The sequence below is a fragment of the Alligator mississippiensis genome, chromosome 13 (assembly GCF_030867095.1).
Source record: "Alligator mississippiensis isolate rAllMis1 chromosome 13, rAllMis1, whole genome shotgun sequence".
In the NCBI taxonomy this organism is placed as follows: Eukaryota; Metazoa; Chordata; order Crocodylia; family Alligatoridae; genus Alligator; species Alligator mississippiensis.
In genome coordinates this window covers 7,868,786-7,892,732 of record NC_081836.1, presented here as the reverse complement: position 1 = coordinate 7,892,732, position 23,947 = coordinate 7,868,786, and the positions used below count along the sequence as shown (strand labels likewise).

At 49.6% G+C, this 23,947-nt stretch overlaps 1 protein-coding gene across 2 annotated transcripts in view; it reads right to left on the bottom strand.

Moving 5' to 3' along the window:
- Positions 1 to 23,947, bottom strand: part of MXRA8 (matrix remodeling associated 8) — a 31,874-nt gene that overhangs the window by 4,920 nt on the left and 3,007 nt on the right. For both annotated transcript variants that reach the window (XM_059716909.1, XM_006263009.4), the window contains exons 2-6: positions 13,106 to 13,129; positions 11,912 to 12,220; positions 11,181 to 11,282; positions 9,307 to 9,759; positions 321 to 479 (exon numbers count right to left, since the gene is read on the bottom strand). In XM_059716909.1, the coding sequence (XP_059572892.1) occupies positions 321 to 479; positions 9,307 to 9,759; positions 11,181 to 11,282; positions 11,912 to 12,119 (922 nt within the window). In that variant the 5' untranslated portion in view covers positions 12,120 to 12,220; positions 13,106 to 13,129. The remainder of the gene's footprint in view (positions 1 to 320; positions 480 to 9,306; positions 9,760 to 11,180; positions 11,283 to 11,911; positions 12,221 to 13,105; positions 13,130 to 23,947) is intronic.

Below are 23,947 nucleotides of genomic sequence, written 5' to 3'. Positions count from 1 at the left end.
CACTAACACTTTGATTAGCCCTAAACATATCTACACCACGTCCCCGGTACTGCCTGCTCTCAAGTGCCAGCTGGCTGCCCTGGAGTTACTGCTGATTTACATCTGGATAAGCAAAAAATGGAATCAGACCCTGATGGTTTTTTATAGCCATGTCAACAAAGAGTCTCTCAGAGCCATCTCCTGCCAGAACTCCCAGGTATCGCACAAGACCTTGTTGCCCCCAGCACTAGGCTCAGCACCAGGGTGGATTTGCTTGCTGGGACCCTGACCATGGAAACACTCCTGCAGCTCGCGCCACTCCTTGCCGGTGCCATGCTCACCTCTCCGCCGGCGCTTGCGGGTGATGAAGACAACAATGATGAGGAGGAGGATGAAGAGGAACAGTGTGGCCAGGATGTAGCCCAGCTGCTGGATGAAGTGTGCCCGGCTCTCGGGGATGATGACATTTATCACGTTATGGCTCTTGATGATGTTGGGGTCTAGGATTGGAGGGAGACAGCAGGATAGACTAAGACAACAGCAGGCATCACATGGAGCAAAGCAAAGCACTGACAGGTCCTGTCTGACGCTCTGTTCAAAGGCCATTTTTTAAGGAGCTAAGAGCGTGTTCAATGAGAGGAGTTATTCTTCACACCCTCTGGTAGATCCCGAGGGGTGCAGAGTGGCTAGCACTGAAGTAGCTGCATTTCAGGTAGGAAGGGGCAGGTGATCCTCATGTATTCTTGGGTGCCTTCAGACAAAGGCAGCCCCTATTTCAACACCCTCTCATGTTAGATCTGCTTCCAGAGCTGGCATTTTGGTGGCTCGCCCCCTTGGTACAAAGGGATGAGCTAAAACCTGAGACTCGACCTCAAAGCCCAGTGGGACAGCAGTCAGCTCCTCTGTTAATACTTCCCTGTTGGGCAACACTGGGAGGCATTGACTGAGGTCAGGCCTCACTCTGCTAGGAGCTGTACGCATCCCCTCTCACCTCTTTGGGCAGTTCACAACCCAGACCACACCATGAGAGGATCGTTCTCCCCATTTGGCAGGGAGGAGCTGAGTTACCAAGAGATAACAAGGTCAGCTGGAACTGGCCCCCAACCCTGTGAGATCCACACCAACACATGCACTGTGAGACCTTCGTCCCTCTCTGCCACACCACATTTCAATAACCCTCTCAACATCCCCATGTGTTTAAAATCCCTGGGATTGCACGGGGGAGCAGGCTGCAGCCCGTGCTGCTGACTCCCGTGCTTGGCGTGCTGCTCCGACCGAGTGCATGAGGGGAGCCCAGCGTGGGGCCCGGCAAGACAACCAGGTGTTGCTGGGTGAGGCCGCAGCTACCCCTCCTGCTCCCTGCAGACACACACACAGCACTACTCTAGCCCCAGACAGCGTGAGTATGAGCAGCCCGGTCCTGCCAAGTGGCATAACTTATGGAGTGGAAGGAGTGGCTGATGCCAAAGAATGATTTTTCTTTTAAAGGAAATAAAATACATATTAAAGAACAAGCCAGGAGACTGTCCCTGGGCACAGCACTTCCCAGGTCAGATTTCTCTTTCTCCATGCAGAGAAGGGGGAAAAAAAATTAAGCCTCTGTATGTGGAAGGTCTCTGTCAGCCTGGAGCTATGGGGCCATGCTTTCAAAAACAGAAAACAGACATAAAAACTCAGAGCCAAGTCTGCTTGCAAGAGTCAGGGGCACAATAGATCCCGCCAGGGGAGAGACGGCAAAGCCCCCGTGCCCAGTGAGCTGGGGAGGGGGAGACTTCCCTTGCAAGCAGAGTTCAAAGGGAGACTTTCTCCTGGAGACGGAGGGAGCCCACACAGCACCAGGCAGGAAATCTAACTTACAGGCCTCTCTGGAGTCACCTCCCCAGACAGTGCCAGAGGAGAAGGGAAAAGGAAGGGAGAGACCTCCATACAGTGACTGTGCCTTTTAGTCTATCCAGGCTGAGTTTGTTAATGGCTAACGTGGGGACTTAGGAGCCTGGAATCCTGGATTTACCTTGGAGGCTACTGCCGCTGCATGGCAAGCTCCCCGTCCCTCTGCTTCCCCAGTGCACGCTTGATAATTAGCTTGGGATCAAATTCTGTTCCATGCTGCCCCCCATCCCTCTTGAGGTGGGTACGTGGGCTGCCTAGCTTGGCATAGACAGCATGAGTGAGAGCAGAACATGGCTCAGAGTTTCCTCTGCAAGTTTGCTTGCGTGCGTGTGAGAACAGGAGCTAAAGGCACAAACAAACGAGCTCCCGGGAGCCACGCACACTTCCCCCTGCCCAGGAAGAAACTCCATCCTTCTGCTGACGCTTGCAGCCTGCATCTGTCCAAAGCAGGGGCTGTGCCAAATCGGGCAGCAACTGTGTGGCCCAGACTAAATGGTTCCCAGGATGATGCTGAAGCCCCCCCGCAATTTGTTTTACTTAGCACACAACCCCCTGGGATCTGACCCAAGCTGCCCCAGCTTTGCTAGCACAGGCTATTCGCCCTGACACCTTCTCAGTCGTTCTGCCTTAAGTGAAGTGCTGCCCCCGGTATCCCTGAAGGGCCAAGATGATCGCCTGCAACAAGAATGTCACTGCGGAGCCTCGCCAGTGAGTTCATCATAACTCCAACAGCTGGTTTTGCTTTTCAGGCCGTTTGGGAACGCTCTGAACTATTCAGCTCCATTGCAAACACAGTCAAGGTCCAGAAACTCCATATCCCCTACAATTAACGAACCACCGAGAGCGCGGACTGTGCCTGGCTCTGTCCAGAACCCCAATTACAGCAGGCCTAATTTAAATAGCCCACTGAGTCAATCAGCCAAACTTTAATTAAACACTCGAGTGATCCAGGGCTCCTGGGGACTGAGACACACTAAACTAGATTAAAATGGAAAATTAAGGCAGTGAGGAATCAGGAAACCTTATAGTTGTCTCTGGGTTAGATCTTAGGGGAGGCAGGGAATAGGTAAGAGGAACTTCTCTGGTGTTCGCTCGGTGAGAGAAACTCCTACTAAGAAGGAAGAACTCGGTGAGGTGGGGCCAGGTCGAGCACTGCGCTGCTTCCCTGAGCGTCAATGCAGGGTGCTTGGGTGGTGCTTCCTAATGACGGCGGTATGTGCGACTGGCAGCCAGACATAGCCCTAGCCCGCAGGCTGTGTCCTGCTGAGGCTGCGGTACACAGGCTGGCGAGTTAGACTAATGGGATCAGTGGGCTGCAGGGGACCTCAAGGTCCTTTCCTCGGATGTTAGCTGTTTTCCTCTCATGATGCTCTACAGGTTGCAGAAGGGATGAAGTTCCCTATCTCCTCGTGCCGGATCAGCCTGCCCAAGGCCGGATTCAGCCTTCATTTTCATCTTCTTGTCACGAGGCATAAATCATTACGATCTGGGAAATAAATTGGGACTAATGTGTTGCTGAAAAAGGCAAAGCGTTCTGGTACCTAGAGCAGGGGTTCCCAACCCTTCTCCCCAGAGAAGTGTTGGCTGCCAGATTGGAAGTCCAGAAGGGACTGGCATGCTGAGGACCAGCAGCCTTTTTTTTATACTGAGTATAAAAGTGTAAGTATTTTATACCGAGTATAAAAAAGGGTTGGCTGCCTGCCCGCAGTATGCTGGTCACTGCTGGTCTGCAGTTTGCCGGTCCGCAGCATGAAAAGGTTGGGATTCTGGGAACCCATGACCTAGAGGCAGAGCAAGATGGACAGACTCGCAAGCACTTGTTAGTCTTCATTAAACTTTGTGAAAGAAATGTGGTTAGACGTGGGCCTAAAAACACATATCCTGGACCTGAATGCACCTGAACCTCCCAGGAGGACAGATTCAGCTCCAAACTTCCTAAGATGGGCCTCTGGTTTCAATGGGTCGGACCAGCGCATCAGACACCCTCAAGCTGCAGACAAGGTCAGATCCAGTCCTTAACATGCAATTCACTCTCATGACAACTTTAGACGGGGGACGGGTCTTTCATTCCTGGGAGAGTAGACATGCAGAGAAAGGACCGTTAAAATCATCTCAGACAAATATCATCTTTAGGCTGTTGTGCGTCTCAGTTTCCACATTTCAAGGAGGGGGAGATGGCTGATTTTCTCTATAACTGCTAAGAATGTTATTTAAATACTGTGAAGCCCTCACAAGCCTGGCATGAGAGGCACTGCTGAAATGCAGACGGCTCTTGGCTACGGGACACGGGAGTTTGTTTTGTTTGTAAAAAAAGGAAAGAAAAGAAACATATTGTGGTAGATGGGGCCAAAAAGCTGCAAGCCAAACCTGGGCCTTGCTGATGCCAGCAGCAAGACTGGAAAAGCAAGAGGCTCAGCGAGTGCTGTCTGGTCGGATCGGCTTGCCCTTCCCTCTTGTACTGCTGTTGCTCGATGCTGTGCTGGCAGCTGCTGGCTGGCACTGCCGGGGATGGACTAAGTAGCTTTTGTCACCACAGTCAGGCCAAAAATAAAACACTTGCTTGAAGAGCTGTAAACACGGTAAACAGCAGTTGGGCTGTAACAAATCTTGGGATTATTAAAGGCTGCCGTGGCTGCTGTGCAGAGGCAGCAACCGTGCGGGCAGATGTTGGAGCCAGGTGCCAGCCTTTGTAAATGCAGCTGCTCTTGCCTTCCCATGCTATCGCCCGCTGGACAGGGGAGGACTTCAATTGCTGTCAGCTCCAGGAATTTCAACCACATAGCGAGTGATGGAGCCTCTTTGAAAGGGCTTTGGGCTTCTTGTGGTTTATATTATGAGGCAATACTAACTCCCGTAGGTTACGCAGCACTTTTCTTCAATAGATCTCAAAGCATTTTTCAGTAGAGAAACTGAGGCTGGCCAAGGTCACTCGGAAGCCCAGTGACAGAGCCAGGAACACGTCTCTATCTAGTTTCTAGCACATTTTCTTCTGTAGCTTAGTTTTGCACCCAGGTGTAAGCTTTGGTGATGCAACTTTCTGCTAGGAGCAAGACCCAAACTTGCTGGATTATGCAATCCAGTTCGTCATTCCCAAATTCCCCAAAACATTTTGCACAGTTCATCCAAACAAGCCAATGCCAACATAGCCAGCAGTGAAAGAGTCACTAAGCTGGTGCTCTCACAAATCAGACTAACTGATGGCGAGACACGAGGCTCCAAACCCTGCTGTCCGATCCCTGCCGATGGATCCTTAACACAGGTACGGCGTAGCACGCCACTGATGTCCAGAGGGAGTTTCATAAACCCAGGTTAAAGCACTTGAGGCCAGCCATGAATGTAACCTAGCATCCATATCCAAAACGAAGCATCTGATGTCCACTGAATAATCTGCTTTAGTTGTTCCCCCACCCCAGAATTAACTTTTCTGCTCTGTTTCAGCTGCTACCATCTCATAGCCATTTTGCCCTATGGATGTGGCTCCCCTTGCTGAAGTTCAGAGCACCACTCTGGACAAAAGAGGTCTCATGATGGCTGTTAGTTTTTGTGCTCATTTCTCAGGGCTGCTATGGGGAGCGATCAGCACTGATTTACCATGTGCTGAGTTTCTGCTGATAAAAGGATGCATTTGAGTGTACCCCCAGCAAACAAAACTCAGCATTTCATGTCCCTCAGCAGTAGAAAAGTAACAGGAGGGGGAAAGAAGGATCCATTTGCTTCCTTCACTGTTGATTTGTTTAAACAATGCAGTATGCTGCCCCAAAATTACATTCAACAGAAAACTTGTGCAAACCTTGATGGGAACAGAAGAATTTCAAGGCAGCTTTTACAATTTCAATGAAAACAGCTTGTTACATGTAGTTAAACATCCCACATATACCCACAGGGAAAACTGAGACCGGAGGTTTTGCTCTCTCTAAAGGAAGAATATTCTTACTGGGCAAATTCCACAGCAGTCAGAATGGATAATCAGAAAGGTCCCTTCCAGCCTTCAAATCAGTGGAGCTGGCTGCTGCCGACTGCACTTTTCTAGCCTACTTACCTCAAAGTGAGGGTTAACAGAGACCTGATTTTAGCTGACAGCTGAATTCCTCCCTCTCCCTGAAATGGGATAAATGTTTAGGTTCGGATTAAAAGATGAGAGCCATCACTTGGCAAATCCCAAGCCAAGATGCATGACATAAGGGAATCGTTTGGTGATCCCAACAGAGCCAATTATTTTAGTACGGAACTGATGTGTAGAAACATGGAATCCAGATGCTTTTACTGCATGCAAACTTTGACCCCCTACTCTGCGAAACTGGAGCACGCATATAGATTTACCCATTCCAGCATTTCCACTCGGAGCACCCGATGTGATTAAAGTTAGGCACCTTATCATGGTAACTAGTTGCAGGTTTAGCTTCTGAAGTCAATACAGCTATACCAAAGTGCATCAGTTGAGGATCTGGCCTTATATTTCCAAATGCCAGAAGGGGAATGAGCATGAATCTGTGAACTATTCTGCAATGAGCAAGAGATAAAAGACTCTGATTCTTCTCTCAGTTACATCAATGCAAATCCAGTGTTACACCACTCAGATTAATGGGCTTGCTCCAGACTTACACAAATGTGACCCAGAGCAGAACAGAGCCTAAGTTTATATTTAATAGGAAGATGAAGTTTCCTGCCTGAAAATGGCTCCAGGCCTTGGCGCAACGCCTGGGACCAGAGCTGTTCAATGAGAAAGATCGCTGCTCTGGGTTTGTTATCTCCTAACATTTAGGCTTATTTGGGGTATCTTTTATTCCTCTGGCCCATCAAAGAGCAGGGCTTTCCCTCTGACCTGGATGACCTTTCCCTCTGCTCTGGAAGCAGAAGCAAGCTGCTTACCAGGAAAGGGCTTGGAACAGGCACAAGAAACGTTTCAGCTTCTTCCAAATTCCCAGCAACTCAGCAGATTCTCAGTGCAGCGTTGTCAGGCCAGATAAGCACTCCCTCCCAGGGGGCCCAAGCCCTTCTCGCGCAGCTCCTGCTCACCCAGCCCAGGCCAAACCCTACTGTAGGCAGTGGTCTTTGGATCAGGGCCTGTACACAAAGAAGCCATCAGGGATCCTCCTCACAGAGATGCTAAGCAAGGGCTCTGAACAAAGAACCTCCATTTACATGCTCTTATAATGGAGAGGAGGAACGGCACAATCTTAGGCCTGATTCTCCTTCTGCTGCAGTCACTGGGAAGGCTGCCAATGCACCAGAGTGGGTTCAATCTGCTCTTTCTGGCACTGACCAGAAGAGCCCAATGAATGAGTTAGGACCAATGTCTTCAAAAAGCTAGATGCACCCTTTTCTGCTATTTCTCTGGGTCATGCTGCACACCCTTTACCCGAGATCTCAAAGTGCTTCAGGAATATTAGCCAGTGAAAGATCACATCACCTCTGCAAGGCAAGGAAATATTGCCTTCATTCCACACAGGCCCAGGGAAATCACCCCTACTCCACAAGAGCAAGGGCTGCGAGGGTGACCCAAGTGATCTGTTTCAAGTGACAAAGCAAGTCACTGTGACATGGCCATAACAGAGCCCAGGTATCCTGATCCCCAGCTCCAAAGCTTAGACATCATTGCCGCTTGCGTGACTGAAGTGCACTATAAGGCCTATGAGCCCACCCCTCCATCTGGCTACAGCCACCTGACGTCATTCAAAACAAGGGAAGAAGGGCAGCTCTTTTGTATTCACTGCCACGCACTGTAACAACACATAAAAGTGTCCCAAGGAAAAGCTCTGGTGATCCTATTTGCTGAAGTGAAATGAAACTCCATTTAACACTGGGCAGAAAGATAGTTTGTTGCTCCAGTCTGAATGAGGGATCTCTGTCTGTCTCCCCTTGGAATCATCCATTCATTCATGCTTCTTGCCTGTCACAAACCCAAAAGTGGGGTTTCTTACCAATGCTATCGATATTACCTTGCATATATATAGCACCTTCCAGCCTGAAGTACACAACAGACTTGCACTGAAAAGCAAACTCTGCAGATACCACTTTACCAGCCTCTAGTGCTGGGGTGAGACCAGCAGCCACTGGACGGCATGCAGCAATGCTAAAGCAAGAGCTCGGAGGAACCGGAGCAGAAGATGCATTTGGTGTGACCACGGGACAGCAGAAGGAAGCATAATGTGATTACCCAGAGTAAGTCAGCAATTACACTTACTGGAATTACCATCAGGACAGCAAAGCCATCAACCAGTGCAATGTAATGAACACAGCTGGCCAAGACACTGGTGATGAGCTTGCTGCTAGGGCCATGTTGGATCCCTGATGCAAGATGCATGACTAGCGAGAGAGTCCTGCCACATGAAACAGGTTTTATCCACTCTCAAGGTTTCTCAAACACTTGCCTAGGCAGACCCTGTTCAGTACCAGACTAGTGCAAGTAACTACAGAAACACACCTTACTTCTTGCTGGACAATCCCTCAGACTGATATCAGCTGGATGTGGCTCCCCGTGCCAAGAAATGCCAGCTTAAAGGGCACAGACAGAGAGATTGATATATGAATGTCCAGCCTCTCTGTAAGCTGTGTCCCCTCAGCCATCTCTAGTTGATAGTGCCTGCATTTTCTGGACACTGGCCTGTGTCCCTGTGGAAAGGCTCAGGCCTTGGCAACTGGGGAAAGCCTATTGCTAATGCAGACTAGACCTGTTTAAAAATGGATGAAGCATGTTTAAATTCAGTATTAAGCAGCCAATAAATATTCAACCGTGATGAATATTTTACACTGTTAATAAGGAACTATACCCAGAAGGCTCAAATGTTATTAAACTCTGGGGTTGTATTGCTGGGGGGGAGAAAGAGGGGGGATTACCAGTGATGAGAGGGTTGGTTTGGGGGCTGGGAAAGCTGTCACATGGTGACTTGCTCCAGACAAAAACATGGAAGTGCAAAATGGTAAACGTGCTGAGGCAGGCACACCACAGCTCCCCAGGGTTTGCCGTTGCCTCTACTCTGTGCAGAAGTGTCTTCCTCAAGCAGCAATGTTTGCCACCCACCAACATCAGGACATAGGGAGGGTACTTCTCTGAAGCCAGACATTGATAGAAGAGTGATAGTTTGAGCCTCATCTGCAGGGGGTTGCAGCCCCTGGTTCAGTCTGAGGAAGCCCTAAGGGATACTTTAGGGGATGCTTATGTGACTTTTGCAGAGATGCTAAATTATGAGGGCAGAAATGTGCATTGGTCATACCCCTCCCTGTCTCTGGCCTGCCCAGGCAGGACCCAGGACTGCTGTGGGAGCAGAGACGACTTGGCAGAGTTATTTCTATGTCTGTCCCTTTGAGCTGGAGGGAAGCTGGGCCACAGGCCTGCCTTGCCTTCCCTTTTAGCTACCCTCACTGAATTCATGGCTGGAACAGTAGTCATTCAGCTCATGCCCGTGCAGAAGAACCTCCCCTTCCAGGGCCACCTACCTAGAGCTGGGGCTGTGTTGTGGTTAGTGAGGTTCACCACCTTCTTCACCGGCTCACTCACAGAGACCCGGAAGATCCTGCGTTCGTGCAGGCCACAGTAGTGATGGTGGAGGTGGCAGGAGTATGTGCCCTCGTCCGCATTCTCCAGGGCTGAGATCTTCAGCGAGAAGTCACCCAGGGCAAAGGCAGTCTCGGTGATGTTCATCCTCTGTTGGATGAAGAGCGGCCCATAGGAACGGCCCTCGCCGGAGGCGTACAGGTCAATGAGGCGGTCGGCTCGGTCGTGTGGGACCCCCGGGGGCTGCCTGTCCCAGTGGACAACCTGCTGCTCCTCCTCGCTGTGTCGCTCAGTCCAGATATGGTCTCGGTTGACACAGGAGAGCACCACTGTGCTGCCCCGCAGGGCCACAAGCACCTCCTTCTCACCATCCCAATAATTCTTCACTGCCTTGGCTGCAGGAACAACATAGGGGGCAGCCAGGTGAATACACTGCAGCTGTACTTCACCTACACACAGCTCTGCATGTGCAGCCTCATTTTAATTTTATTCCCCTGCCCCCAGTAATCCGGCAGCCTCCCTGTCATCCAGTGCACTCTTATAGCACCTTCCTACCAAGGATCTCAATGGGCTTCACAAGCTCAGAGGCAAAATGACTCTCTCAAAGTCAGACCAGGTTGGGTACAGGTGTGGAAGTGCTAGGAGCTGAAGCCAGGTTGCCCACCGGGCCAGTGGACTACCCTCGGGGCCATCCTACCTTCCTTGTAGCTAGCAGTCCATGCCTAGCTCTACAAACACAGAGGGCTGTTCTCCCTCCAGAGACCAAGCATGGGTTAAGAATAATAGCCTTCAGCCTCAATGCGCTGCATCCCAATTCTCCAAATGCCTTATGCAGTTTCCTTCCAGGAAATGCTTTGCTGCCCACAAATGCCCTAATTACTGGAGAAGCTGCAGGATCACTGCTTTGTGCTCTGTTCTTGCTGATAAGCAGATGGGGGCTCATGGAGGCAGACTGAATCAAGGAAAACTTGGGGACTGAACATAAGAAATGATGCAGCCCCTTCTGTATACCATCCCCTTGCCTCCTATAAGGTTGATAAAAGCACTAAGTGCTTTGCTGCCTCCTTATCATAGGCAGGTTCATCTCTTTCCTGGCGCTCTATCCTGACAAGGTGGAGGCTAGCAGGAAAGGAGGGTGGGCATCGCCATCTCAACCACTGAGGTCAGACAAGGTCCTGTCACTGGCAGCTCCAAGGAACTTTGCTGTCTAGCCTGGATGCAAGTCATGCTTGCTAGCGGGGGCTTCCTTCGTCATGGTGGAGTGGTAACTTTGGAGACCATGGTGCCAGACAGGTCTTTTGGGCCAGACTTGCTGTTGCTGAGGAGGTTTCTCTAATGGTGGGTTGAGGCAGAAACAGGCCAGGGAGTTAATCTGGGTGGGTGGGTGGGGGGTCCATCATAAGCATTTAATATAATAGGTCACTTTCATGGTTTGGTGTGAGCCCAGTAAGCCAGGAGATGGGCTCATGAATAAATGCTTCAAATAAAATGGAGGCCTGGGACATAGGGAGATGCTGCAGTGAGCACAGATGGCTCCTGATATACAGCAATGAGTTCACTTGCTGCAAGGATGTCCCAATCCAGCAGGGCCTGCCACATGGGTAGAACCCTGCCTTTTGTGCGGATCCCTGCTCCTCATGTCAACGACACAGCATCAGGAGCAGAGATCCCCCTGCCCAAAGCGCTGGGCTGGATTGGGACTAAAGTGGGCAATACACATGCCATAGGGCTCTTGGTACCCAGAGTTTTGCCTGACCAAGGCCCCCCGCAGCAAGGAAACAAAACCCGTCTCCTACATCAGCGCATGCACCTTTACCTTTCTTGGTGACATCCAGCTGGATTTTCACCGTCTTATACAGGTGGCAGTAGTGATGGTGGAGGTTGCAGGAGTAGATGCCTTTGTCACTCTCGGCGAGATCTAGCACAGAAGGATGGGAAAATGACTGTTAATGTCAAGCTGACAATTGGTTTAGGTTGTTTATGCACACTGACTTAAATTAGGTTAAACAGGGTCTGGTACAATGAACCGTTCTTGTTCAGGTGCATTAACCGTCGTCTGTATTTGAGTGATGGTTGTAGAGGATGTGGTGCAGAGTGATTAAGGTCTCATACTGCAGCTCCGGAGGCCTGAAAGCCCCTGCAAGAAACCAAGTGCGCATGGTAGCATAGATGGGCTAACTGGTACTGTCAGTCCACAAAGCTAGTTAGCTCACTGGAATGGTACAGACTAAACTGCACTGATTTGGTTCAAGATTAGTGCGTGTGGTGCAGCACAGCAGGTCTGAGGGCCCCACTGCCAGGCAGGGAAAGTTTGCAGAGTGCACACAGCCTAAGACTCTCAGAGCGGTTGCAAGAGGAGCTTCTGTTTTAAAACGGACATCCTTCACGTGTGGTCTAGAAACCTATGTCTCAAATGATATCATCAGGCTGACATTCCTATTGGAAAGGCTCAGCAAAACAATAGCTCTCATAGACAGACCCATTTGCTCATGGAGCTGAGCTCTTGCAGAAGCAAAAAGGGAAAGAGATTGCTTTGGTTCCTGGTACCTTTGATCACCAGTGAGAAGTTGCCATCTGTGAATGCGTTCTCAGGCATGAATATCCTCCCTTTGTTGTAGGAGCTGTACACTCGCTGCTCCCCAGCTGAGTACATATCACACAGCCTCTCCGACTTGTAATCTCCATAATAGTTGCTGTACAGGTCCCAGTGGACCACACGCTGGCGGTCATTCAGACGGTCCTGGGTCCAGACCATGCGGTAACTCTTGCAGGGCAGGACAGTCTGGGACCCTGCTGGGGCAGTGACGTTTGTCACAGAGACCACAACGCTTTCTGGGTTTGTTAAGTCAGCTGGGACTGTGAGCCAGGATAGGAGAAAGAGAAAGAGGTGTTATAGGATCATAGGAAAGCAGGGCTGGAAGGGACCTCACAAGGTCATATTGTTCCTCCTGCTCAATGCAGGATCATCCCTTATGGGGTATTTGTTTTAGGGTGGGGAAGCAGAAAGTCCTTTATGGATTTTAAGGCAACATCAATCTTAGCAAAGTAGGCTTCTGATGAAATGATGGGCTTCTAAAGCCCCTCCTGACTCCATATTTGCCTCTCCCCTATTCCCTTGTTTGTTCTAATTCTCTCTTCGCCGACTTAACTTCCCTGCTTGTTATCTTCAGTAAGCAGGGCCCTCTTCCACCGCAGCCTGCCATACAGCTTAACATCAGGCCCAAGGTCTGAAGAACTGCATGCTTACATTTATGCCTAATTCCCACTTGAGTGCTTCAACAAAGGCCCTGACTTTCAGCGCTGAGCATCTGCAGACCTTCCCCATTCCCTTCCTCCTCCCCCACTGGAAGACACGATTTTCAAATGGCTTCTAAATTTAGCCCAAAGCATTCTGCCAGCCTCCCAATACCAGAAGGTTCAGAGATCCTTAATGAGACCTGTCTGAACAACATCTAAACGAATCACAGTAAAATCAACCCTCGGTCTGGACCCAGGTTGTAGGGAAGCACAGATGCTTCACAGAGAACTCTAGCCCACAGTTTACACCTATGACTTATCTGATTTCTCTGCCCTTCTTACTCCTAACCTCCAGTTGTAGGAGGCCTTTCCTCTGCATTGGGGCTGAGATCCTGCTCCCGATGAAGTCCAAAGTAAAACCCCAATGCATTCAATGAGAGCAGAGTTGGTCCCAACACTTCTAATGATCAAAACCATAAGGCAGAACAGAAGGATGCCACTTACCGGAGTACAAATGAACAACAGACCCTGTTTAAAAGAGAAGAAAAGACTGTTACTCACAAAACAAATGGCTGAAACATCTTATCCAGAAGCTCCTCCTTATTACAACCTCCCTTCATTTCTTCTTCATTCATACTGTAAAGTAATGTGTGGCACCAAAGCTCTCCCAGCCAGGTTGGGCCACCCTGTGCGGTGTGCTACACAAATGAATCGATGACAGTCCCTGACCCAAAGAACTAAGGCAAGACAAGAGCAACAAAAGAATCAGCAAGTGGCAGTAAATGCATGAGACAAGATCACGATTATGAGAGAATTTGGCCTTGATTTTCCCAAATAACAGGACACACCAGAGTAAATGAGGAGAAAGTTTACCATGATCCTACACTTTGCTCATAGCACATGCTCCTGCCTTCCCATCTTGTTCATTTCCTGTATGCCCTTTTGTAAAATATACCCGTCCCCTCGTCTCTGTGCTAGTCAAAAGGAATAAAATAAACTGGAAATGTACTACTGACCCGCTCACCTGGTTTGTGGCAACACTGTTCCCACCAGATGCCCACTAGGCCATTTGTTCAGTAGAAGAGAAACAGGGATTGATTCCTGTTCATTCATTCACCTCTAAAGGCCACCCTTCATAATCCAGCTGACTCTTCCCCTTGAACGGTCGTACAGAAGGAGATACTCACTTACCCGCATACCCTAACTCTGTAGAGTAGTCACCAGATTAAAAAAGAAATCTAATCAGGAAGACGAACAATCATTATTAATTACAGCAGGTTACTCTGGATCACCCTGAAACGATGCACCTGTTCCATCTGCTCACTTCTTTACAGTATTAGTGGAGCTAAATGGCTGAAATGTTACACCTTTTCTTCCACCAGTTACACCAGCGTAACTCTACTCACACTGGCATAGGAGTGGACAGACAAAACACATCCGTTCAGTGGATGCAGGCTACTAAGCAGTAAGTCATAGACCCCGACCCTTTTAAAATGCTCTGTTGGTATATTTGTTCACAGCCCCTATAAGCAGTGAACCAATGCATCTCAAAGTGAATCAACAGGTTCAGTGCAGCAGCTGAGGTCTAATCCTGTGAGGTGAAGGCAATGGGATGAGAAAACATTCACGATCAGGCCCTAAATGTGCGTCTACGATAGGGTGAAGTTACGCGTTACACTGAGATCATATTAAATCTGTGAAACGTGAAGCAGTGTTAATATTAGCCTGTTCTATGAGCAGTTCCACATTAGGGGTTACTACTGTTTCTTGCCTTCACAGCTCTGACTTGCCACTATGGGGGAGGGCAAGGGTGTGGGTAGGAGCCAAGATACCTGGGCTCTACCCCTGCTCTGCGTGTAGGGAGCCCTGGGAACAGTGCATTCTGGGATGCTGGAGGATTGCAGATTGCTCATTTTATCTCTGTGGAGCCGACCTTAACAGAAGCTAGGTAGCATGGCCCAGAGTTAACCCTCCCCTCAAGTGGCATAACTTTGAGCTACTCGGAGGGCACTAAAGATGAGTTAATGAGCTTTTGTGTGCAGATGTTTGCATTTTTAGTGCCCTTAGTATGGTCTAAGTGTAATGGGTAACTTCATCCTTCCTTACTTCTATTTCTGCAACTTACAGAAAAGATATGACTTCAGAGATGACTCGCAGTGATTCTCCTTTAGCTCAAAAGATGGAAACCAGGGTGTTCAGAGTGGAATGACCAGGGATCGTGATCTCACAAGATCATTGGCTTTTCTGAAGCATTTACTAGGCCTTCCATCCTGGGGCAGCCGCAGGCGCCCTTTCAGCTGTAGTCTGCTCAAGTGTTGTTTCCCAGCTATAGATTTACATAATGAAAGCTACAGCTTAGCCTCACAGCTCAGGGCTATAATCAGTTCTGGGAACATACTTACTGGGACTATCCCCTGGGCCCTTACACCACAAAGAACTGCTTTAGACAGCAGAAAAAGACCATCCCCTGAAAAGGTTCCTCTACTGGTACCAACATAGCAGCTGCATCACCAAAAGCAGTGGCAGGAAAACCAGCAAAGACAAGCTGCTGGTAGTTGCTGGCACAGCTGTCAATGCAGCGCACAGACCTGCTCTGCACAGGGTTAGACAAGACAGCAGTCGAAGGCTCCCACCGATGGGAGGTCTCAGGAAAAGGTGCCAGGAGAAGGCATGCCCAAAATTTTCCCTGGTAAGAGAGGGGGATCATAACAGAACTGGAATATGACTATCAGCTTGGGATCTCTCCACTCGTTCCAGATGTTTAGGGTACTCTGCACTGCCACACTCACTACGTAATAGATAATGAGGCCTTTGGTTATGGTAAGAATGTCATCTGCTCGGTGCGGCCCTTGCAGCTGATCATTTGGAGCTGGAGGGGTCCCTGGGTTCACACGTGAGGACACCCAACATCCTCATTGATCTCAATGTCCTTATTGATCCCCATTCTCTGATGTGAGAGGGAAAAGTCCCACCCTTCTCACAAGTGGTCAGTAGGAGTGTGCGACTCAACTGGGGCCCTGTGGGCCAGCTTCAACAGGGGGCTCCACTGGAAAAGTGGATTAGCAAAGGCATTTAGCAGCCAGGAGGTGCTGGGTGGCTTGTGGAATTAGCAGTAGAATATGGAGCCTTTGCTTCCTAGGACACCAGTTTAAATCCTTCTCAGGACTGTGCTCTTTGCTGGCTGTGTGAAAAGGTTGGTAATTTCACATTTATTCCTTCCTAGCAGGCCCCCACTTCATTCTCCCAGCTGAGACGCATGAACTTGGAGACTCAACTCGCATCCTGTTTCCTTCAGGTCAGAGTTGATCCCAAGGAGACAAGCAGGGAAGGCTGCATAGCCACTGTACTGGGCACAGGGTCAAAAGATATCTGGCTTCCCAGACTATGAATCTGGCCCCTCCCAGGAGAGCTAGCAGCACCAGTGCTGGAGCCGACTCAATTAGATGAGTCCTGTGATACCACAGAAGGCAAAGCTGATATTGAGGAGAGCAAGAATCCTCTGGACAAGCGCCATATCCATAGCGAGAAACCTGTTCCACTTCAGACTTAGCACCTGCCACCGTTCAGGGAACAAACCTTCCCAAATTGGGAGCATGCCCTCGAAAATCTCTCCCCCTTGTATATCCAGTCTGATGCAGCACAGACTTTCAGAGCACGGGCAGCCTTCTCAGCCCACGCGACTCGGATCCACAGGGAGCGAACTTCTTGAGATACGAACAACTACTTTGCTGACTGGTCCAGAACCTCCTGCCTTTTATGTAGGATGGCCCAGGGAGGTCTACAGACATTGTAAATTGAAAGTAGGATTCAGGCTGAGAACACAATGACATCATTCTTCTCCATAACCATCTGTTAACCATTCAACCCCAAAATGGGTTACAGCAGGAAAATCACTTGCTTTGTCTTACTCATGCCATGGGCACAATACCCGCCGGACAAAAGCTGCATTTTTCTCTTCAGCCCTGGAATTTACTCTTTGCAACAGGGAATACATTAATTCCAAAATGACACTTCTTTAATCACGCCCACAGAATATACATTTATTAAAATAAACCGTTCTTATGCCTTCCGTCATCCAACAAAGGCTGGCAATGACATCATGGCAGAAGAATGGCCAACAGTTGCCATGCAAACGTCCGACTCGGAAAGTCTCCAAATGGAAGTCACCCTGCTACACTTATAGCTGCAGTTTTACAGAGAGGACAAACCCATTGGGGAAGTGTTGGTATAGCCTGATGCACTAGAAAAGAAAAGGCCACCACATTCCCAAAAAGAAAGAGCAGTCCCTTCACTGGAGGCCCAAAGCCATGGATTATGAAGCACCTGATGATACCCAAGATAAGACTACGGCTCTTCATTTTGGGCAGCCAGGGCACAAACACAGCTTAAGGCAAGAACTACATGACACTTTACAGCACTTTCTGCCTGAGCATCTCAATTTGCTTTCAAGACATGGATAAAGTAAACCTCATAGTATCACTGCAAGGATCATTTTCACCAAACTGAGGCACAAAGGTTAAATCCTCAATCCATGTTCACTCTGTGGACTGGGCAAATCTCTTAAGCCCTAGGTCCATGCTGCATGACTGGACCACACTCTAATTACTGTGATGGTCCTAAATTTACATCACAACCTCACCATAAGTCTGGGTGAACTGAAGGGCTGAACAGACGTTAGACCTAGACAGACTTCAGCCATGCACTCTAATGGCCACTATTGACCCTGGTCCTTGTGAGACAGATGTGGTGTAGCAGTGGGAGAGACCAGTGCTCCCAGAGTTGCAATGAGTGGCCAGTCATTGAAGCCAACAGGGTTGACATATAACATGCAACGGGGCAACTGGGTTCTGCCACATCAGGTGTGAGGGGGCATCATGTCATCCCACTGTCACGAGGTGATACTCTCAGGTACTGGGGGGCACTGCAAAGCTGACATATCGGGACACACTGCTGCTCACACCATGGCAAGAGAAGTGACATCATGCCAGGGCGGCGCAGGAATTTGTGTCTCCGGGGAGAACGGCTACAAGTTGGCTCGCTGCGTAACCAGGGCTTTCCGCACCGCATTTTACTGCTCGTTAACTGGGATTGATTGGGTGCCGCACGAATATCCTCTCGTGGCCGAGCAACAGGAATGCATTTACTTTTCCCTTTTCCTCTTTCAACTTAATGTAAAAAACATGGAGGCCAAATGCAGCTCTATAAATCTGACAGCTGACAAAGACATCCAGCTAAGCCTTCCAAACCAGGAAAACCTCCCTGTGCTCCAGCCAGTGGCCTGCCCCATGCCTGAGCTAAGAATAGCGCAGCCCCCCAGCTCTGGATTATTTTATTATGCCGGGTTTACCTACTGGCATGATAAGGACCACCCAAGCCCTGACTCTCAGCTCTATACACAAGGGCCTTTTGCCAGGACGGGCTCTTAGTCTTGTCAGCAGGCCACGTGCATTTCTGCAGCACACTTCAGAACGTGGCTGCTCTGTGAAACAAGGCTGCGGTATGCTAGTGTCTGTAATGCAAGAGCAACAGCTTCTGGGGGAAAAGTCCCCATCAGCTTCCCTTTAGTTCACCTACTAAAGCCCCTTATGAGAGCTCCTTAGAGGGAAGGCAGCAGCCAGGGCTAGTGCTTGCATAGCAGGACTCCCCGGTCCTCTCCCCAGCTCTATCACTCGCACTCTGGCAGCCAGCCAAGTCATTTCACCTCTGTGCCTCAGTTTCCCCATCTGCAAAGCAGACACTTGTGCCTTGGTAGCGTCACTTTTAACCTTATTTATATTGATTTGCTGGGAGGGGGAGGGGGGGATCACCACTGAGTACAGATGCAGTCAAAGACATTAGGCTAAATTAAGGTGCCTGTGCTGAACTCAGCACCAGATATAGGATAGAAAGATAGAAGGGTGACTTCGTGCCACCTTTGCATTCCCAGTCTGATTCTGGAGGGTGGTTCTGGACTGCCCTCACCATGTGAAAAGCTAGAGCAGCATGAGGGTCTTCCTTAACCTCTCCCTGGTGCCAGGCAGCCATTGAGACAGATGACAATCACTGAAGAACATCTGGGGAAATGGGGAATACTGTGTTTTTACTTTAGCTTTATGGTGGGCCAGTCCCCAGGGACTAGGATGGCTACAGTGCAACCCCTTTCCACTGAGAGAGTTTGCATGCTGGAGGCCACTGTCCTGTGACATCGAGGGCCAAACTGGCTACTGACTCCAGGAGACAGAAGAGAAGAGTTGATTGCACTGGCTTCCCTCGATGCCTTGTGGACCTAACACAGACATCAAGTTATCGTCAAGCAAAAATGTAGAGGAGGCTCAGCTGTAAACCAGAGCTTGGCTTAGAAACCCAGAGAATCTGGAAAGTCTCTGGACCGTCATTTGTCAGGAAGAGACAAGAATTCAAGCAACTGAGCTCCAAGCGTCCTGGACACAAATTGGCAGTTAAAGGGAGGAAAAAAACCCAGCCCTTTTCTCTCCTCTGGGTCTTCTGCCTCCAGACCTCGCTCTGCTGTGTGTGACCTCAATTGCACTCAGCAAATGGGCTCTATCCCCAAGTCCTGCTTTCCCCAGTTATTGCTTATTGAGCACAGAAGAAGTTAAGTACAATCTGGTAAATCAAGGCAAGGGTGAAACCAGGAGCCCTTAGAATCAGATAGGCCACAGACTTGGGACATTTACACACATTCAGGGAGTCTGCTCTGACACTCCATGTTGGAGCAGATTCAATTAATTGAGTCTGCATGAGCATGCAAATTGCCATGCTCTGGCAGCCTAATGCATCACGTGTACCCGTGGCGCAGAGCATCTCTGCGCTGAGAAAATGGCAACGACAAGCTTTGAAATAAAACATGTTTGATGTGCTTTAGTTCAAAGCACCTGGCCGCCATTTTATCAGAATGGGGATGCGCTGCACTGCTGATACGCATGACACATGAGCACTTTTAATTAGCATGGCTTGCTAATTAAAAGTGCCCAGTGCCACATCGAGACCACATGTAAAAACGCCCAGCCTAGGAACACAAGCTAGGCCAGCAAAGGGCAGAGCCCGGTGGGTGGGCATGCCATGTCTTTGGAAAACAAAGATTTCCCAAGCTGGCCTGAGGCACAAGCCACAATATCCAGAGCCCCAAGAGATCAGCGGTGTTTGGATTTCAGTATAATCCATTTGCAAAGTGCAGGCTGGGATGGAGTTGTAGACCCTGATGCTTTCCATCCTTTCCAAAAAGACAAACAATACAGGGTTGATTTTTTTTTGTCTCTATTATTTAGCAATGATTTGAAAGAGGCTTCATTACACAATAATCAAGAGATCTAGGTCCAAGATCCAGGCTGAGAGGGCAGTGTGAAAGGAGGCAGGAAGCCAAAAACAGGAGGAAACTAGGACAGACATGTGGGCAGGATACAATGAGAACAGCAAGGCCAAATGAGACAAGGGTGTAAGCAAGAGCAGCGCTATTCTTCTGGTACAGCACCCCGTACCCAAGGTAGTCCAAAATCAAGGGTCACATTCTTGAAAGTCATGAGATTGGTTTAGAATCGGGAGTTTGGGGGGGGAGGGGGGTAGTATTTTGCCTTGTACCTTCTGAGCCCCTAGGGAGCATTTAGGTTACCTTTACCAGCTCTTTCCTAAAGCCATGGAAGCCAGAAATTAAAACATGAAAGCTGAGATTTATCATGAGTCCTATCATATGAACCTCAAGGACCTGGGGCTCTAAGAACACCACCAAATATCGTGAGTGTTGGTAATCTGCATGAGAGCAATAGACGCTGGAATTTAATGAGGTTTGTTTAGCAATTCTGGAGAGCAGAGATATTCTGAAAGTGCAGCCTGCTAATCCAGCATCACCCACTCCAGGCATCCAAATAGCCCGAGAAAGGCACACACATTTATGAAGCTGGCTTCTAAACAAGCAAAATAATAAATGTACAGCTCTTTATACTCGCTCTCTGGCTTGAAGGGGTCATGTTTCCCAGCTTTGCTCTGTAACTGTGGGTCTAGAAACATGTTTTCCTTTAGGAACATCAATATTCTGCTATAATCGCAGGGCTCCAGAAGCGAAGGTTTGAAGCCAAGCACCGTGAGAATAGGCAACGGTGGATATATTACAGTTTGCAATTTGGAATCTGACCTTTCATGAACGAGGGCAACCCCTGGGACCCCTGCAGCTATGCCTCATGTCCTTACACAACAGGGGCAGTCCCAGAAGTGAGGGGCAACTGGCTGGGAGGCCTATATGGTGCTTCTACTCTTAGGCCAAGAAGAAACTGGGCAAACAAGGAGCAAGAGGCCAAGTCTCTGAAACACATGCCTTGCCCTTGTCTCTTTTGTGGTGGGTGTTGTGGGAAAGAGGTTGCTATTGTTTCGCCTACCTGATTGCATAAAGCAGCTTAATAGTTTCTCTAAATCTTTACTGAAAGCGTAGGGCAGTTATAGGTTGGTTTTATAAGAATATTAAACCAATCTATAATATTTTATTTTAAACAAGACAGGCAACATTTAGGTTGGAGATTAGGAAGAACTTTCTGACTATGACAATGGTCAAGCACTTGAACAGGTGACCTAGAGTACTTTTGAAATCTCCCTGCCTAGAAGTGGTCAAGAGCAGGTTAGACAGACATTTGGCTGGGATGATAGAGAAGTAGTCAGCTGTGTTAGTCTGAAGTCAGTCAAAAGGCACCTTTATAGACTAACTAACTAAGATATGCATATAAATAGAGAGTGCACTAGCTTTTATGAACCCAAGTTCACTTCCGCAGGCGCTGCCTGGAATGGTTTAGTCCCTTGAGCAGGGAGCTGGACTAGATGGCCTCATGGCATCCCTTCTTCCAGCCCTACTTTCCTATGAACCCATCTCCCCATGGCTCACTCAGCTCTACCCTCTGAGCAGCCAGAATAGGAGACCATTCTTCTTGCTTCCACTCATTGAACGGCATCCCTGTTGCATGCTGAAGGTGTCTGCAATGCTGAGAAGGGGCTGCTGCCCTGACTGAGAGCCTGTCTCAAAGCTCGTCAACACACCAGGGGCTCTGTTGCACCAAGGACTAACAACAGGGGATAAAAGACACTGGCAGGAGGTATTAGAGTGACACAAGAAACCTGGCTAGCAGCAGGGTGTGTAGTCTTCACAAGGGGGTTTGCTGGCAAATATGTATACCCATGACCTGTCAAAACAAGCGAGGACATGGTTCTGCCTTCTCTATTCACACTGCTTCTGATCCTGTTCCACCAAGGTCCACAGAAACTTTGCCAGTGACCTCAGGAGGTGACGGATGAGGCATACAGCCTTGTACAACCAGCAGCACCACCACTCTGCCAGAGAAACCCAGCTCCCATCAGCTCAGCCTCCAGCTCCCACCTGCTCCTACTTTCCTCCAGTCCCTTTCTCCTTGACCATCTCACTGCCCATTTTCCAGGCCACAGAGCTGGGTCCTGGGTAGCGTAACTATCTGAATGCTACGGCAGCCCAGCCAATGAACAAGGGACATGGGAATACGCGTGATCTATTGCACAGGGCTTTACCGCTTCAAAGCGCAGTGCAATGGCCTTGGGAATGAAGTGTTATCACTCCTGTTGTACAGACAAGGAATCAGAGCCACACAGATGTTAAGGCCCAGGCTTCTGTATCAGTATCAGTAAAACAGATACTGATTTTAGCTGCCTCGTCATGGGGTGTCCAACTTGGAACACTTTGGGCACGATTAGCAAAGCAGATGGCCCCAGGGCTTGCAGTCATTTTATCCCAGGCTCTGAAGAAAACCTCGGCATGGGTGACATGCCCAGGATGACACAGGTGACAGCACAGCCAGGACCAGAACCCGGGAGCCTTCCTTCCTGGTCCCTGCTTTAACCATCCCCGCATGCCCCTTCTGAGCACTGCTTGCTCGACACCTGTGCATGGACCCAGGATGGTGGTGCTTTCTTCCCACTGTGGACCCTCTGCTCTAAGCACTTAAGCCCCTTTCCAAAATGGAGACTGCATCTTCCTTGTGTCAGGGGAGGGAGAGTTACAGTCTGGCAGGGGGGAGTGGGAGTTTGTCAGGTGCTGAAAGAAGCTTGTGCAAACTCCAAATTCCTCACTTTCCTCATCATGGCCCCCCACCAAGCCTTTAAAGAGCCTCTTTAGAGCTGTTACAAAGTCAGTGCAAACGGCAGATGCTGCTACTGAGTTAATCTCATGCTTTCTTGGAAAGCAGTAGCAGCTTCGTGCTGGCTCTGCTGGGACCTGACAGGGTGTCAGCAGGGCTACTATGGATTATGGCACTGTGGTAGCAATTGCAACACCAGTGAGCTCAGCTCAGGTTAGGCAAGAGCTCTATTAACCAGCTGACGCAGCAGAGGGAAGTGACTTTTGCCCATGTTTTAGGACAGCCAGGTGGGGGCAACAGTGAGCGATGCAAAGGGCTGGATCCCCGAGGCCGAAGCACGCATCATCTGCTCGGCTCCTTTCTCTGAATGGCCCGGAGTGCAAGCGCTGGACTGGCTCTTGGATTAAGATCCTCCGTGCATTGACACTTGATTGTGAAACCAGGGCTTGGGCTGATGCTTTTAAGTCTCCAACTGAAAGGTCCTTTTTTCCTCCCTTAAATAGCTCCTGGATTCTAATTTCTCAAGAGCAGGTTTTGCTCCTGCTTTTGGAAAGAGAGTTTGGGACTCCTAAAGCCTTCCCCACCCATCCGCCTCTAACTTCCAGCACCTTCCCACAAGCGGGAACGTGCCTGCCCATCGGAGAGAGACAAAAATGTGCAGCCTCGGCAGAACGTGAAAGCCGTTCGCTGGCCCAGGGAGCCGGCCAAGCCCTTGCCAATGGCCATCTTGGCTGCGCCGCGCGCCGGATCCCTCACAGACGTGGAGGGGCTTCTCGCAGACAGCTCGGATATTCGCTTTGCTTTGTAAACACTCCTCAGCCCTGTGCGCTTTACACTGGCAAGCAGCCCGGGGAACGCAGTGCGGAGCCGTGCCGAATGGGGCTCGCCTTTCCCCGTGCGAGATTAACACTTGAGGGTGGAGTTCCTCTTCTGAGCCTCATCTCACCAAACCGAAGAAGGGGGCTGCATTCCCCCCTGCTTCTTCAATGAGGCTTTAATGGGAGCGTGGTGGTTATGTCCTCCTGAAGGGGAACTAGCTGTGGAAATAGCCTGGCTGGCCCCCGCACGGGCACCCCTCCAAGCTGCATCCACACACCGCTGCCAGAGCCCCTCCATCCTGACCTGTGGCCCTGTTCCCCCAGGTCTGAGCCCCCGCACAGCTCTGCCAGCGAGGAACGGCAGTGCGACCTGCTATTGCCTCAGGCTTTGCCAATGCACCTGAATCTCCTGGCTAGCAATCCGGCTGGTTCACACTCCTCAAACA